Source organism: Orcinus orca, chromosome 3 (assembly GCF_937001465.1).
Source record: "Orcinus orca chromosome 3, mOrcOrc1.1, whole genome shotgun sequence".
NCBI lineage: Eukaryota > Metazoa > Chordata > Mammalia > Artiodactyla > Delphinidae > Orcinus > Orcinus orca.
The window spans coordinates 171,165,205-171,182,260 of record NC_064561.1 but is presented as its reverse complement, the minus strand read 5'-3'; the positions used below and the strand labels follow the sequence as shown (position 1 = coordinate 171,182,260).

The 17,056-nt window shown below is 38.3% G+C and overlaps 1 protein-coding gene across 3 annotated transcripts in view; it reads right to left on the bottom strand.

The window, feature by feature from the left end:
• Positions 1-5,636: 5,636 nt before the first annotated feature.
• RETREG1 (reticulophagy regulator 1) overlaps positions 5,637-17,056 on the bottom strand; it is a 123,041-nt gene continuing 111,621 nt past the window's right edge. For all 3 annotated transcript variants that reach the window (XM_033436563.2, XM_004274475.4, XM_004274476.3), the window contains 6 exons: positions 15,508-15,634; positions 13,323-13,407; positions 11,253-11,390; positions 10,410-10,474; positions 10,087-10,213; positions 5,637-7,941 (listed from right to left, as the gene is read on the bottom strand). In XM_033436563.2, the coding sequence (XP_033292454.1) occupies positions 7,454-7,941; positions 10,087-10,213; positions 10,410-10,474; positions 11,253-11,390; positions 13,323-13,407; positions 15,508-15,634 (1,030 nt within the window). In that variant the 3' untranslated portion in view covers positions 5,637-7,453. The remainder of the gene's footprint in view (positions 7,942-10,086; positions 10,214-10,409; positions 10,475-11,252; positions 11,391-13,322; positions 13,408-15,507; positions 15,635-17,056) is intronic.

The window sequence follows — 17,056 nt, the reverse complement described above, 5'->3', positions numbered from 1 at the left end:
GTAAAGAACTTCTGTTTTCTCTTTCCAATTATCGTTCACATATGGTTCTTCAAGCATCTGTTCCTTCTTCAGGTCATTATCTCCTCCCTACCTCCTCCCGTCCATTTCCATGACCCATTTCAGCATCTTTGGACTCTCCACGGGTTCTTTCCTTTTCCTCTTCAAAGGGACATTGTTTTCTCCACCTTGTTAAATTTCCCATGGGCTGCAATTCTACTGTAGTCTCCTGGAGAGCCTTCTCTTTCCTCTTAGTCTACCATACAGCACGTAGAGATAATCACACTAATTCCTCTCAGCCATGTTTCCTCTTGTGTCACTCCTTGTGTTCAAGAATGGTTACCTGTTGCCCATAGAAGAAGTTTAAATTCCTTTGCCTGGTTTTCAGTATCTCCTATCACCTCTCACCCATGCTCCCCATCTCCAGGAACATGGGTGTTTTTTTCAGACTACCAAGCAATTCTCCAACACCAGCTGGGTGTCCTCAAATTCAACTCGGTTCCAACACCTTCTACCTGGAGATAAAGTCAGATCCCACAGGTTAAATGCTCAGTTCCACAAGACTGGCCCCACTTCAGAAGGCAATGCCAAGTCCAGGTTTTTACCTGTGCTTCTCACTGGCTATAAATCAGAGGTTTCCATGACCCCCTACTCAGGTTTGAGTAATTTACTAGAGCAGCTCACAGAAATCTGGAAACTCATTTACTTACTAGATTACCAGTTTATTACAAGGATATTAAAAGATGTAAATGAACGGCCCAATGAACAGACACATATGGTGAGGTCAGGAAGTTCCCAAACAAGAGATTCTCTCCCTCTGGAGTTTTGGTTGTGACACCCTCTCCGCTAGGCTACCTAAGGGCTTTGCAAAAGTCACCTCATCAACATAACAAAAGGCACCTTTATCACTCTCATCACTTAAGACCTTCCAAGGGTTTTAGGAGCTCCATGCCCAGAATGGGACAAAGACCAAATATCTGTATTTTATTATAAATCACAATATCTCATATATAATATCCTACTGGTTCTAAATTAAAACATCTGTCTTCAAGGGGATTTTTTCTGCTTTGTTAAGGATGGTAACAAATACACAACTAATAGAATAAAGATGGGGTCAAGTAAGATGAAATACGAAGAAAGGGGCATTGGGTATTTAGAACAGAAAAATGGCATCAACTAGGGAGATGAGAAAAGTTTTCATTAAGGAGTTGACAGTTCAGATGGGTGGGTCCTGAGAGAGAGGGGACAATAAGGACTTCATCTGCAAGTGGAAAAGTGGGCGGGTGCACCTAGAAGAGAAAATAAGGGACATATTTAGGAAGACAACAAGTCTAGTTTTCTTGAGGCAAAAGATAGGGGAAAGAAGACTAGGAAGTTTTAAGGTATCACTGGGTAAAGGGTTGAATTCTAGAGTTTGCTGTTCATTTTTCAGTTGGTGAACAGTAGGACTCCAAGAGTGTTTCAGTTTTTATGGGCATGAGGAATAGAACTGGACCTCGAATAGATCCAGCAGCAGTATCTGTAACTGATCGGAGAAATACCAGAAAGGAGCAGGTCTATAGCCAGTAGGTCCTTGGTAAATGCAAGCCCTTTGGCCAAGAGACCTTCGAGTTAAATTTCTCCATGGCATATCTAGGGTATTATGTTAATGTGTCTAAACTCTGCTGATAATACTATCAAGAATTTTTATTACCAAATTAATCATTCTTCCAAAGAATTTAAACTGAGTCTGCCCATGAAACAATTTTAGCTTTGAAAATACTGGAAATTAGAATTTCTTCTGTGACAGAGCTCTTAAAAACTAATTCACTTACCAAATTATTGAAGTTACTCTACACACTGTAAAAGTGACAGTACCCACGATGATGTTCTTTTTCAGCTTGGATGACACTGGGATGGTGATCTTTGATAATTACAAATTTTAAGACAGGGGCTTCCCTGGTGGCGCAGTGGTTGAGAGTCCGCCTGCCGATGCAGGGGACACGGGTTCGTGCCCAGGTCTGGGAAGATCCCACATGCCGCGGAGCGGCTGGTCCTGTGAGCCATGGCCTCTGAGCCTGCGCGTCCGGAGCCTATGCTCCGCAACGGAGAAGCCACAACAGTGAGAAGCCCCGTACTGCAAAAAAAAAAAAAAAAAAAAAAAAAAAAATTTAAGACTAATAAGGTCATCTTCAAGTCAGTTGATACTACTTTCCACATTCCTATATTGCAGTGGCAATTTGATTTTTAAAGGGAAAAGTATGAAGGTGATTGGATTAGTTGAGGCTAACTTATAGGGGGTAATAAATATAGAATATGAAACATATATTTATTAAATGATTTACAACTTCTCTGACTTCTGTGTTCATAAAAATGTTAAGTAAAGCATTATGATTTTTAATAAACAATTTAAAAACATTTTACTACCTCTTAGTTTTTGGATATCTAGATATGCAAAGTTTTCTTAAATTAACAAGGGATTGAAATGTATAGCAAAATCTGGTTATTGCAGCATTTAAAACAGTTTGGATCAGCTGATTTGTGGATTCTTTGAAAAAAGAAAAATTAATCAAGTCAAAATCAATCTTTAATATTTAGTGAAATTCTGTTAAACTATTACCAACATCATTCTTTTTTTAATTAATTAATTAATTAATTAATTATTTTTGGCTGCATTGGGTCTCATTGCTGCACGCGGGCTTTCTCTAGTTGTGGTGAGCAGGGGCTACTCTTCATTGCGGTGTGCGGGCTTCTCATTGCGGTGGCTCTTGTTGTGGAGCCTGGGCTCTAGGCGCGTGGGCTTCAGTAGTTGTGGCTCTCGGGCTCTAGAGCACAGGCTCAGTAGTTGTGGCTCGCAGGCTTTGTTGCTCTGTGGCATGTGGGATCTTCCTGGACCAGGGCTCGAACCCGTGTCCCCTGCATTGGCAGGTGGATTCTTAACCACTGCACCACCAGGGAAGCCAATAAATATGATCATTCTTAATGTATTTTTAAAAAATGAAAACTATTAGGTAGTGTGACATATTAGAAAGAGAATAGGCTTTGGGGTCAAACTGGCTTTTCCTCTTAGTAGTTGTGTGACTTTGGACAATTTATTTGACCCCATCCTTCTGAGAAAAGCTCTTAATACCACTTAATTGTAGTCATGAGGATTACACAGGACCCTAACTGTAACTGAGTGTTTTCTACGTATTAGACCAAGGATTGGCAAACTTTTCCTATAAAAGGACAGATAGTGAATATACTAGGCTTTGTAGGCCTATGGTTTCATCACAACTATTCAACTTTTCTGTTTTAGCATAAAAGGATGCATAGACAGTACATAAATGAGTGTGGCCCTCTTCTAATAAAACATTCTTTATGGGTGCTGAATTTTGAATTTCATGTATTTTTCATATGTCATAAAATAGTCTTCTGGGTTTTTTGGAACTATTTTAAAATATTTATATATATATTTTAAATTTATTTATTTATTTTTGGCTGCATTGGGTCTTCGTTGCTACGAGCGGGCTTTCTCTAGTTGCAGCCAGAGAGGGCTGCTCTTCGTTGCGGGGCACGGGCTTCTTATTGCAGCGACTTCTCTTGTTGTGGAGCACGCGCTCTAGGCGCACGGGCTTCAGTAGTTGTGGCATGTGGGCTGAGGTGCTCTGCAGCATGTGGGATCTTCCCAGACCAGGGCTCGAACCCATGTACCTTGCATTCGCAGGCAGATTCTTAACCACTGTGCCACCAGGGAAGTCCAGAAAAAGAAAATTATATTTTTAAATATTCCATAAAAACAGGTGGCAGGCCAGATTTGGCCCATGGGTGGTAGTTTGCCAACCCATCTTAGACATTTAATCCTTATAACATACTATGAGGCAGGTGCTTTATCTTAATTTTATAGGTGAAGGAAACAAGTACAGATGTTAGGTGACTTTCAGTCCCGCAGCCAGGATGTGTTAGAACCATTCACAATGACTAATGTAGAACCTTACACATGTTTTAGAGTCAAATGAAATAACAGACAATTTGGCAACACTGTCTATCCTCTTTTTCTACAGGATTTATTGGATTATAAGGCCAATATCATGCTAGGCCCATTAAAAGAACTTTAGAGTCTGTTTTGTAAGCAGGTTCTTGTTGATTGACTTTTCTTTAATGTTCAAAAAGATGGCTTAGCTGAAATAGGAAAAAGATCACTATCTTGGTTTTATACAGCTTTTTTTTCCCCCGAAAATGCTTCAGACATTTTTCTTTTTTCATTCATTCTCAAAACATCACTGTGTGAGAGGATAGGAATTAGCTTCCTAATTTTATGTTCGGGGAAACTGAGGTGGTGGTTTGAGATGCTATGCGACTTGACATTGTGTCTTAGGGTCATAATGTTAACATCAGAACCCAGAGCTCATAATTCTGACATCCCATCCTACCTTAAGTGCTTCAGTGGAAAAGGAGGAATACTATACAGAAATATAGTTCAGAGACTGTGTCTTCATTGTGATACACGTGACCTGTGACACATGTAGTTTAGGAAGGGTAGTAGTTTAGGAAGGGTTTTCAAGATAATTTCTTATCTCATAACTAACATAGCCAGAGCAGTATAAGGAACTACATCAACCTAAGGTATAAACAGAGAAGGAAAACTTTTAAATCGCTTTTTCTTAAATGTAGATTTGCTTCTGGCCTAAAATCAGTAGTTTGCTGGCACTTTGCCACTTTTTAAAAAGGAATAAAGTCGCACTTATTTCAAATATAAGAGTGAGATGCCAAAATATGTTGAGGATGTTTGCCACTTGCCAAACCTCATAAAAGTTTCTTTTCCTAACATTCTACTAAATTGGGGAGGGAGCAGTTTTAAAAAATCACTTCTGAAGATTTTTAGGGTACACAAAAAGTAAAGATGTTCAGAATGAGAATATAAATATTGCTTTAAGCCTGGATTGACCTTCCAAAACAAGCTTGAAGTTCAGCCCTGCTTTATTGCTTCAGATCAAAATGCATGATCAGTGTATGCTTCTCCCACTGTATGGTTTTGCTCAGCATTTCCTACAGGAAGTGAACAAAACATCTTTCTACAGCTCCTCTACAATTAAGAAATATCCATGCTTCACATTTTAATGACTGCATAAATTCTCATGGTAAGGAATCTGTAGTTTCCCACTGTACTGAATCAGTCACAGGGTTTATTGTTAGTACATCTTAAAGCCAGAAACAGGACTATATATAATGTTCCCCCCACCCTATCCCCCGCCAAACACACACACACACACACACACACACACACACACACACACACAAAACGAAACCCCTTGACATCCTCTGTTTGATAGTATTAAGAGTACCATTATTACATTGTGTAAATTTATAGCCACATATATTCTGGAACAAATACTACTGAAGTGCATGTGTGGTTATAATCCTACTGCCCACAGAGAGCTGGTATGTCTCCACCATAGGGCTGTAACACATTTTTCTACCCTAACAACCTCCCCAAACCCCTTTTAATTTATAGTTTATAACATCTGATTCTGCCTTTACTGTTCATGCCATCAAATCGTGAGTTTATCTCCTTGTAAGCTTGTCCAGTGACTTGTAACACATTCTTTAATTACTTAAGTTATTTAACTTCTCGTTTTCCCCTCAATGAAGAAACTGAAAAGACCTTTAAACTTTCTGACTTCATGGCCAAGAATATTTTTTAAGTGAAGAAACATACACATAAAAAAATAATAAACCTGGTAACAAACTATTTTATAAATACGTGACTGTATTTTTCTTCATGTCCAGAAACTCTTACTGAAATAGAATTCAGGTATATTCCTTGCAAACCCACACAGTTCATACATCTAACACCAGGTTTTCATTTGTACCCCAACGGGCAAGATAATGAAGGCACAGGCTCAATTTGTATCAGTAAAGGACTCAAACACAGTCAAGAGGCACTAATGACATAGAAGCATCGTCAATCACGAAAAGCAAGTGTTCAGAGTCTGCAGTAACTTCTCTCCCTTTAATATTTGGCAAAATTCAGTCTAGATATTTTAATACCTCAGAAAGAAAAAATAAATAAGAGATGCTACATTAAAATGTCAGATGACCTATCATTACTCTTTAGACATATAAGGGAAGGGATAAAGTAAAGGGAGGGGACCACAGATTTCCTATATTCTTGGATTATCCTTCCTTTCTGAGGGGCTCAGATGTCTGTGTGCATCTGTCAGAATGCCAGCTGTACCTGAAGATTGAAGAGATGGTTGGTAGTTGCTGACATGGTCCCTCAACACTATTAAAAGTTTCTATATTAAAAGTTTCTATCACAAAAACAAAATTAGCTTGATTTCTTCTCTTTAGTCCTTTGTTAAACAGCTAAGTGAAATGTGGTTATTTTAAAGTGATCTAAAAAGTTTAAAATAAAGGAAAAATATATTCTAGCTTCCTAAGAAGAAACAGATTACAGATTTAGACTTCTATGGCAAATAAATACACTTGAAAACCAAGCAAGTTTCTCTCCTGTAGGAGAGTCAGACTACAAACAGTTCTCGTTTCTCTAAGGCTGATGACCACATCGCTCATAGAACATACCAGCAACTAGTTTCACAATTTTAAGAGACTTTTTCCATAATATGAAAGATGAGGTTTAACCTAGTTCTGAGCAGGCAGAATAGATCTGTACTCACAACATCCCTATCACAAATATATGACAATTGAACAACAAAGCACAGCCCGATCTCTGCTTACATCGAAACCACCGTCTACATGATATCTAATTACTTGCTTTCGATGGGTTAATACCACCTGTTGCAAGACTAGAGCTGGCAGTCAATGGAGCACGCCATTTACAAGGAAGCCTAAAGTCTACAACTGCAAAAATAACATGGAAATGTACTAGCCCATCCAACGTAGTTAAATATATTTTCAAAATTGTTCCTAGGAAATGAATTTTAATAGTATCTCCCAAGTCTTTCAACCAAAGTGACCTTGATCATTTTTGTCTTTTTACATCAAAATCTACCAAAATTTTTTGACTGTTTCCAAGTATTAGGAACAGAGGGGCCAATATAGCATGTTTCACAATTAACTGTTAATATTTCAGCGAGTTACAATAAACTGTTTTTGCATGCTTGAAAAAATAATTGTGAAGAAAAAATACGGAATACTAATGGGAGGACCTCAATAATTGGGTGTTTTCATTTTGCTTTAAAAACAACCTCTAATATTCAACTCTGACAATGCAGTAAATATATATACATATATATAAAGTTCATTTCCATGCGCATTACATAAAAATAACTATGAGAAATATCAATCTATCAGTGTCAGCTGATATATATCCAATTAACTCACTGCAGAAGGGAAAAAAAAGGCCAACAAAATTCTAAAGTAATCAGTAAAGCTCACAGTTCGAAAAGTTTTTTTTTCCTTTTTTTTCTTTTTTTGCTTGTTTGAATTTTTTTGGTAGTTTGTCTGTGCTCTGTCATACAAGCTGATTCCCAGACTAATGGCCTCCGAGTAGATTTGAAAGAAAGCCTGAAGACTTCTTATTTTGCGGTGCTTCTGCTTCCTGGTCTTGTGAAAGCCCCAATTCACTCTCAATTTGGTCGAGCTCTGACTGGTCCAGTAGTTCAAAATCATCCCCTTCGTCTGTGTCCTCCCCTGGGCTGGGAGCAGCCTGAGACAGTGCTTGCTGCATGCCTGCTAACTGGTCTTTGACGGCGGCAGTCACCGCAGCGGTGATGACGTCCCCAGCCAGGTTGCTCATCAGGTGGAAGGTTTGGTCACCGCTCAGAGGAAGGGTGAGACCAGCCACTGATTGCCTCTCTGAGCTGGGTCTGGGACCGCGGTCCAACTGCTCCTTTCTTCTCTTGAGCTCAGTGGGCAAGCCAAGGCTTAATTCATCTTCATCGTTTGTTCCTGTGCCATTTTCTAGAGATGGAAAATCTGAAAGGTCTCGAGAGAAAACTTCCTCACTAGGTCGGTCAAGATCTGTGAAATGTAGAACAGAAGTTCATGCTTAAGCACCATAATAAATTTTTTTTTATGATTCAACTTCTAAGTTATAAAGTAGTAATTGATAAACCTTTACTATCTCAGATATACAAAAAATAGAAAGTCAAAGGTTTATAAGACCCTGTAATAAACCATAATAAATTTGAAATCAGAGAATTGTCTAAAAGATCCCTGCTTTTAATTGGAATCCTCTGAATCACTCTGGCATTCATCTAGCCTCCCATCAGACCCCCCCAAGTCTGGGACACTCTCTCCACAAGTACACACAAACACTACATGTCCCCCCATGGCCTTAGCTTTCCTCTTAAACACAAAAAGTGTGTTATGACTTACTATTCAACCTGTCTTAATGTCAGCTTGGAGCTCTGACTAGAGTTTAAACGTGCACCAAAATTTCATCCTGCTCCTGGGGAGGGGATTAGCTTAAGCCAATGTGGATATGTATAATCCAAAATAAAAAATATTTCAATGGGACGTTTTCATAGATTTGGGTCCAGCAGATGGTGACTATTATCCAGCCTTTGCATTTTCATTCATGGAGATCTGTTTGAGTATCTGTAACTGTGTTTGTTTAAAGCAATGAGTTAAAAGAAGCTGCTGTTCCTTCTATTCCATATTCAACCTAAGAGCTTATGGAAACATTTAGCTTTCCATGAATATAGCTGAAATTAACCATACGGTTTTAGCAAAATATAGGTCCTGAATATATACAGGAACGCTTTAAGATTTGGGACATTTGAAAGCAATGTCAGGTTAGTAGGCAGACAGTGATTTCATTGTTTTTCACTTTTCACAGAAAATCCTTCAGTAACTCTTTGGAATCTTCAAGTTAATTAATGAAAGCCTTCTATATGGTTTCCATCATTGTTGCTCCCCTTGTGTAAATCTGAGATAGGATGCTTAAGAACAAAGGGCTTGTTTTACTGGTCTTGTAGGTATGTACAGCTTGTAGAGCTTGAGAGGACTTCAGTGACCCTCTTGTTCTAATGCACTTTAAAGATGAGGAAATTGAGATCCACAGAAATCATGTCACCTGTTCAAGGTCATACAATAAAGTTAATGACAAAAGCAAGGCTACACTTGGGTCTCCCAATCTCCAAACCTGTATTTTTTCAACACTACACAGCCTTCTTCCTTCCTCTAGAAAAAGAAAGTGTGTTCTTGCTTATAAAGACACATATAAAATAATTTATTCATAATCCTCCATTATAACCTGCTTATATTTTCAGTATATTGTTAAAATGACTTGAAATAATCCAATGAGACTAGCAAAAGTTATTGCACAAGACTTGTCTCAAATTTCATTTTAAATTGTACTTAACCTAATTATAAAAGATAAGAAAGCTTTTTTTTAAACTAACTTGGAAGAAAAACAAGTTAGTTAAAAAAAAAAATAGTATATGAGAAACCCTGAAATCAGCTTTGGATTTGGGAAACTTGCCCCCCATGCTTCAGTCCCTCTTAATAAGGACTAGCCCTGGATATATGGGATTAGCTTCTCTCCTCCCCCATCCCATTACTGCTATAAACAATGCCACCAGATAGTCCAGAAGTTAAGTTTTTTCATTGTCAATTGTTTGTTTTCAAAATAAAGGCAGATTTGGACATTGATTAGCTTAGATGTTTTTCTCATACTCTTCAAAAAAATAGCTTTTGAGATATAATTCATATACTATAAAACTTACCCTTTTAAAGTATATGATTGTGTTTTTTAATATATTCACAAAGCTGTTCAACATCACCACCATCTAATTCTAGAACATTCTCATCATCCCAAAAGAAACATATTAATTACCAGTCACCCACCATTCCCTCTTCCCCCAGCCACTGGCAGCCACTAACCTATTTTCCTTCTGCACGGATTTGCCTATTCTGGACATTTCATAGAAATGGAGTCACCCAAGGTGTGGACTTGTGTGTCTGGCTTCCTCCACTTTAGCATAACGTGTTTAAGGTTCAACCATGTTGTAGCAAACGTGAGTACTTCATTTTTATAGCCAAGTGAGATTCCATTGTGTAGATGTACCACACCTTGTTTATCCAGTCAGCAGCTGACAGATTAAATACCTTTGCACGCACTCATAATTATACAAATCAGAGCATCTAGGAGTGTGAGCATACCGTCAGAAGTGTCCGTCTGTGGAGTGTATCCTTCTGAAAGGTTGAAGGTCCCATTGTCAGTCCAGGAGACCTCGGACACATCTGTGTCAGACACAGACAACTCTTTGGCGGCAACGGTCAGGCTAATCTGTGTTAATATAAATACCAGTGACACATTTCAAACTTCTGTGGGGAATCTTTTGAAACATTTTCCTTTAGATATTGTTCAATCATCTTAGAGAAACAGGAGGAGTCTATTAAGAGTATCATTCCAGTTTTGGTACATTTAGATAAATTTACAGTCAAACCACACAGGAACAAATTGAAAACTAAACAAAAAATACCTTAGGACAGAGAGCTGAAAAGTCTAATTCACTGTCATCTTTGTGACTTTTTTCTTTATCTGCTTCTGTTGGGAAAAAATTTGGAAGCTTTCAGTTTCCTGGCCAGCTTAGACAGCGTGTATTTTACCCATTAGATATCCTTATCCCACCTTCCTCATATTCTCCAACGCCTCCACGTAATTAAATGTTTGCACATAACAAGGTACCCGTATTTGCAACTGTTTGGTTTCCGAGGGAAATGGTCCATATCAGTGGTCCTCATAGTGTGGCCCCTGGACTTTTAGAAAGGCAAATCCCCAGGCCCTCCCCTAGACCAGCTGAATCAGAAACTCTGGGGTATGGGCCCCGCAATCTAAGCTTTAATAAGCTCTTCAGACAATTCCGATGCTCCCTGTAGTTTGAGAATCTGTAAGGTCACAAGCCAAGTTAAAAAGTGAACAAGGAGCACATTAGTCTTCCCCCTATTTTCTTTTCCTTCCCGTTCTACTGGCCCCCTCTTACAGGGCTCCCACACACAGCCCTACCTGTGTCATTTGTTATTTGCAACCGTCCACTCCCAAAGAAAACGATTTAGAGAAAATAAATGATAAGTAGCAAATACAGAAGTGTTGAAGCCTTTTCTCTCTCCCCTGACAATTTGGATTAAAAAGGCGATTTGTTGTATGTTTGAGAAAAGTATAAAAGCCTAAAATTGGAAAAAGCTATGTTACTTTGGGGGGATTTGCTTCTGTAGTAATATGTGGTGAAAGGCTAAAACACCCTGAAATATATTAAAGGTGATTTCATAATAGCCAGCTGATGTCTCATCTCATGCGTGGAATCTAAAATTCAAACGTTACCTACCAGCTCTCTCACGTTTCTTCTGGTTAATATATTCTCTGATTCCAAAATCTAGTTTCAGCAGAAATGACTTGATTTTGTTGTATATTTTTTGTCCAATATCATTACACTTAAAAAATGGACACAGAAATGCACATAGTACTGCAAGATAAGGAGGAAGAGAGTTTAAGGAAAGTGACCTTACTTTCCAAAGGCTACATCTTAGTATGTCACAAAATTATTTCAGTTCCCTTACGGACAAATTGGTTTTTTTTTTTCTTAAGGAAGTGCCTCTGTGAAATAAGTCCATAGTTTTTATTCTTCCCCCTGTAATGAAACCATTTTCTCCTATATACACACAACCCAACAGTCATGGTTTTCAAAGACGTGCAATTAGATAACTCCATCCCTTCAATCCTCTTACCCTCAAAATTTATACAAAGGTTACGTGCTTTCCCGACAACAGTCCTGGATTAAAATATCAACTCTACTTATTTGTTAAATGATCACTTCTCCATAGAAACGTTATTAACTATCTGTTAGCCTCTCGTCAGTAATACTGGGATAATAACCTCATCTCTTGGGGTTGCTGGGAAGGATAAATGAGATAAATACAGACCATCTGAATAATGCCTTGCCCGTATTAGACTCGCTTTCCCTAGCTCTCTTCTCCTTTCCCTCCTAAACAAGGCAGATCAAAGGGCTGATATTCCACAGGAGTTCTACTTGGGAGAACGGATGTGAGCTCTGACCATTGGCCCTTTGTGTGAGGCATGAGGAATACAAAAAGAAATGAAGATCAACACAGGAAAGGCGTTGTATTCCCTACTGTTTATTTCTCTGCTGTTGTCAGGACACGTGCCCATTTACCTTTTAAATAGGAGTTGCAAACTCAAATATCTCTAGAAGACAAGGAGGTATCTGTAAATGTTAAAGGCTGGTGCGAGAAAACTAGGGAGATACGAGGGTTGGGTGGGTGGAGAGCGACTGCCCCATCTAAAGGCGGCAGGGCCAGATCTTTATATTTTTTAGGAGAAGCAGGAAATCGAAACTTTTTTTACAGCACTTTTGAGTTACAATTGACATACAATAAATTGCACATATTTAAAGTGTACAATTTGATGTTTTGACATATGCATACAACTAAGAAACTGTCATCATGATAAAGATAGTGACCATACCACCCCCAAAAGTTTCCTCATGTTTCTCTTAATCCCTCCCTCTGGTCTTTCCCTGCCCTACCCGCCTCATCCCCAGGCAACCATTTATGTGCTCTGTCACTAAAGATTAGTTTGAATTATATATAAATGGAATCAAACAGTATGTACTCTTTTTTTTTAACCTGGCTTCTCCCACCCAATCTAATTATTTTGAGGTTTATCCAGACTGTTGCATACATCACTTTTGTAGTGCTGAGTAGTAATCCATTGTATGGATGTACCACAGTTTGTTCACCCATCTATTTGTTGATGGACACATGAATTGTCTTCTGTTTTTGGCTAACACAAATAAAGCCACTATGAACATTTGTGGACAAGTCTTTGTATAGGTGTATGCTTTCCCTTCTCTTGGGAAAACATCTAGCTGTGGAATGCCTCGGTCACATAGTAGCTTTTAAAAAACTACCAAACTGTTATCCAAAGTGGTTGTACCATTCTACCTACCCACCATATCCTGGCTAACACTTGATATAGTCAGTATTTTTAATTTCAGCCGTTTTGGTGGGGATATAATGGTGTCTCATTGTGGTTTTAATTATATTTTGAGCCGCAGATGATGCACAACGGCAAAAGTACTCACGTATTTGTGGGGGGTGGAGAGTAGAGCTTGTTTACAGCTTTATTGACATAATTTAAAATAAAATGAATCACTTATATATAACCTTGCATTTTGACAGCTATTCTTATAATTTTGAAATAGCAACATGTCTCTAGAAAAAGGAGAAACTTTGTACAGCAGGAAATTAAAGAATAATCAACTTGCTTTATAATCAAGAACACATCCCTCCTCTTCTAAACTGTGGAACGTCTTGTAGACCATTAAATGATACCATATGTGTCACATCAATTAGACAAAATGTTCTACTATACTTACACAGTAGATAGCTCAGTATAACCCCAGGAATGTAACTTCCCAAGATCGTAAAAAAGGTGCATACACTGCAGACCAGGAGACAAAACTAAAAATAATAGAAGCAACATGTGACAGTTGTACATAACATCAAGATACTTTAGAGCACAGGATACACACAAAATTATTGATCTATATGCCATCTATCATGTTATGGCAAATGTCTTTCAAACAGTGTTCTCTGCACTTAGATCTGACTAATGACCGCTGTGTTCAACCAGCCTTAGCCCACTTTAACATTAAGTGATAATCATTTGGAAGGTTCCAGAAGCTAACCTCTGGCACAGAGAACAACATCTCCCATTAATCATGCCTGCAGCTGTATTACCAGATGCAAGAGACCTGAAGAATAGTATGTACCCAGAAACTTGTTTTACTCAGGGTCACTCGCTGAAAACAATGCAGCCCGGTAATGAAATCTGTAGGTTCAAACTGTTTCTATAAATCCACAGAAATTCATAAACACGGCAAAACATGTTATAGAAATGAGAGGTATTTACATAAATATAACAGTAATTTGCACAGCTGATAAGCAGCTGGGATAAATCGACTGGCCATTACTATCCTCCTTCCTAACCATATCTGTCCGGCAAATGAAACTAATTCCACCAGTGAAATTTGATTATATTCTTTCTGTCAGTTGAAGCCAAAAGAATCTTGGTCGTTTTAAGTAAGTAAAACATCAAGACAGAAAAATTCTCCCATAAAGTCTTCACTTTTTTTCACACTCTATTATTTAAAATAAACTATCTTACTTCTTTGCTTTACCTTTAAATTATGGTACTAAATTTCACTGAACAGCCAAGAAAATTCATTAAGGGAATTTCAAAAAGACACACAAGGAAAGGATACAGAACTCTGATCAATAACTGATTAAGAGAAACAGCAACGGGGTCTAAAATTCAGATTAACTTTGATTTTTCATTCTTGGCACAGGGTTAATAAATTCACTAGTCAAAAGGAAAACAAAATTAAGAGCTGTTTCTCAAACATCAGGGATCCTTGAAGAATACGGAATTCTAATAGCAAAATGGAAGAGGAAAGACCATAAAAGTTAAAAGAACAAATAAAAGCATTACTATATCCAGAATTCAGTTTCACGAAGGGATTTCATATCATCCACTAAATTTGTAGCATCGTTATCTTACGTTAATTGACTTGGGGTATATTAATGCAACCCAGTGCAGAAGTTTAAGTTCAGAATCTTCTAAAAATGTGTTTAATCATCTCAGTAAAATAAGCATCAAAAACACAAGTCACCCCACCCCGCTACCATGTTGATATCTTTTCTAAAAATCACCTTCAGTGATTAAAATAACTTATCCATATACAATGTTGCAACTTTAGTATGCTCAAAATGTGTCCGAATATAGTTCTATTACTCATTGAAGTTAGATTTCCTGTAACACGGTACAAAGAGAGGGATTTTAAATGAAGACATTCCTAGGTTCTTCCTTCCAACTACAGGTGGACATTCGTTTCCATAGCAGTGGAAGGGAAGGGGTCTATTGATGGTTCTGTAGCTCACCCGTGCTGTCAAGATACAGTGGAAGCTGCCTCTACACATAAAAACCCTATAGTGGGCATTTCTTGTAACCCCTTTCAAACCACTCAACTCTCTCCTCGTGGGTTTTCATCTTTGTTGGAAAAATACTCATTCCATTTATATAATCACTGTGGATGTTTCTGCCAAAGATTTTCTTTCTTAAGTAAAGCATACAAGAATCTCCACTTTTTAGACTGAAAGTGAGACTCAGTTACCTCCAAAAACACCCTCAAAGGGCTATGTGTTCCTTTGACTTGAGAACCAGCCTAGATAATATAAACTGAAATTCTTAATAACACGTTTTTATCCTTGGTCTGGCTGAGAGGACAAATCATCATTCATTTTAGTTAATAAGCTACATAAATACGGATAAAATAGAAATCCAATCCAATTTCAAAATATAAGGTTAAGGATTTTCTAGTGCTAACAACACTAACATTTCTGAACCTCGCTAATATCAGTTTTTATGGCACGTGTTCGTAGTGTATTATATTCAGAATTGGAGAACCCTTACAGGCTGATAAAATAGGTTAATTCATTTGTTTCCAAGTTTATTTCACATTTTAAAGCACACACATCATTCTCCTTTTCTGGAAAACTTGCCTTGCCAGGGCTCTGCTGTTTAAACAGAGACATTTCTTGAAGAAACATGCTGAAATTCATCCATGATTCTGCAAGACAGTGGCTGAGCCTGGGTCTTTCATCTGGTTTGGAATTGATAACTTCCCAGCTAAAGAGAGAAAAAGAAAACCAAAACTTTTCACTGAATTGTGGATGATTCACTCAACATTTATTGCTTTAGCAGATATTCATTGAGCACCTCCTAATAGGCACACTCTCTGGAAGAGCCATGTGAATTCAGAGATGAACAAGCCAGACAGCTGTCTAAGGAAGATCACAGGCCAAGGCAAGCAACGAGCTCCACGATTATCTGGTCACAACGAAGGAAAAATAGAGGGTGGAGGCTTTGGGGCGTCTTCTCTGAAGATGCCACTTTTATGCTATGATCTGGATTTGCACTATTTACCATAAAGGCTTGGAAGGGCTCCAGACAGAACAATGTACAGCATATGCAAGAGGTCCTGTTGTGAGAAGGAGCTAAAGCACCATTGGTCCCAGTATGGCTGCAGTAGAGCGAACCAGAGAACAGCATTGCAGGGAGCTGGGATGGTAGGAAGAAACCTGATCATACAGGGCCTTGTGGGATTGTCAGAAATGCTTTAAACCTTAAAGGTAGTAAAGCCACAGTACCTTTAAAGAAACCTTGGCTTTAATCTTATCATTATCCTCGTCATCAACACGAACAAAGCATTTTCGGTCCACAGTTGATCCTTGTACAATGCTGCAGTTAATCCACCTACGTATAATTTATTGTTGGCCCTTCATATCTGTGGTTCCTCTGCATCCACAAATTTAGCCAACGACAGACCCTGTTGCACCGTAGAATTTACTACTGATAAACATCCACTCTAAGCGGACCCACGCAGTTCAAACCCAGGTTGTTCAAGGGTCGACTGTATACTCCGTTGGTCAACTCAGTAGAAAACTGTCAAACTCAACAGGATCTCACAATACACCGTATTTGTCTAGACTATCTTTTCCCGATCATCATCATAGAATGTGCTGGATGTGGTGTGTGTGCCAGGCACGTGCTGTGTGTGGGTCCCCGCCTTCCCACAGGAATGGTAGTGAGCTGAAAACTAGTAACAAACGCTCCAGGAAGAAGACATGCAAATACTGGGCATTTCCTGAAGATACAATGCCATCAAGTTCAAATCCCACTCCTGCAATCCTAACTCATCACATAAATATACCAGCTCAAACAAGCTCTATTAAGGGTACCCAAATTCATCTATTACACAGATAATTTTAAACAAATGTGTCTAGCAGAGGACACACTGTTAGTGAAGTGTCCTCTGAGCTATGACTGCAAGGGTGTCAGGGTGAGACTGATCTCTGGATTCAACTCCAGGAGCCCTGTGACAAATTAAAACTACTTTGGCCCTTAGACGCTCAACTACCCAGAAATTGTGTACTTTAGATTCTGTTTCTTTTTAATAAACTTTCAAATCAATGAAATTGTAAATTAAATAATACATTTCCCTTTATCATATAAATTTTAAGTTATATTTAAACGAGTGCAATAGCATTA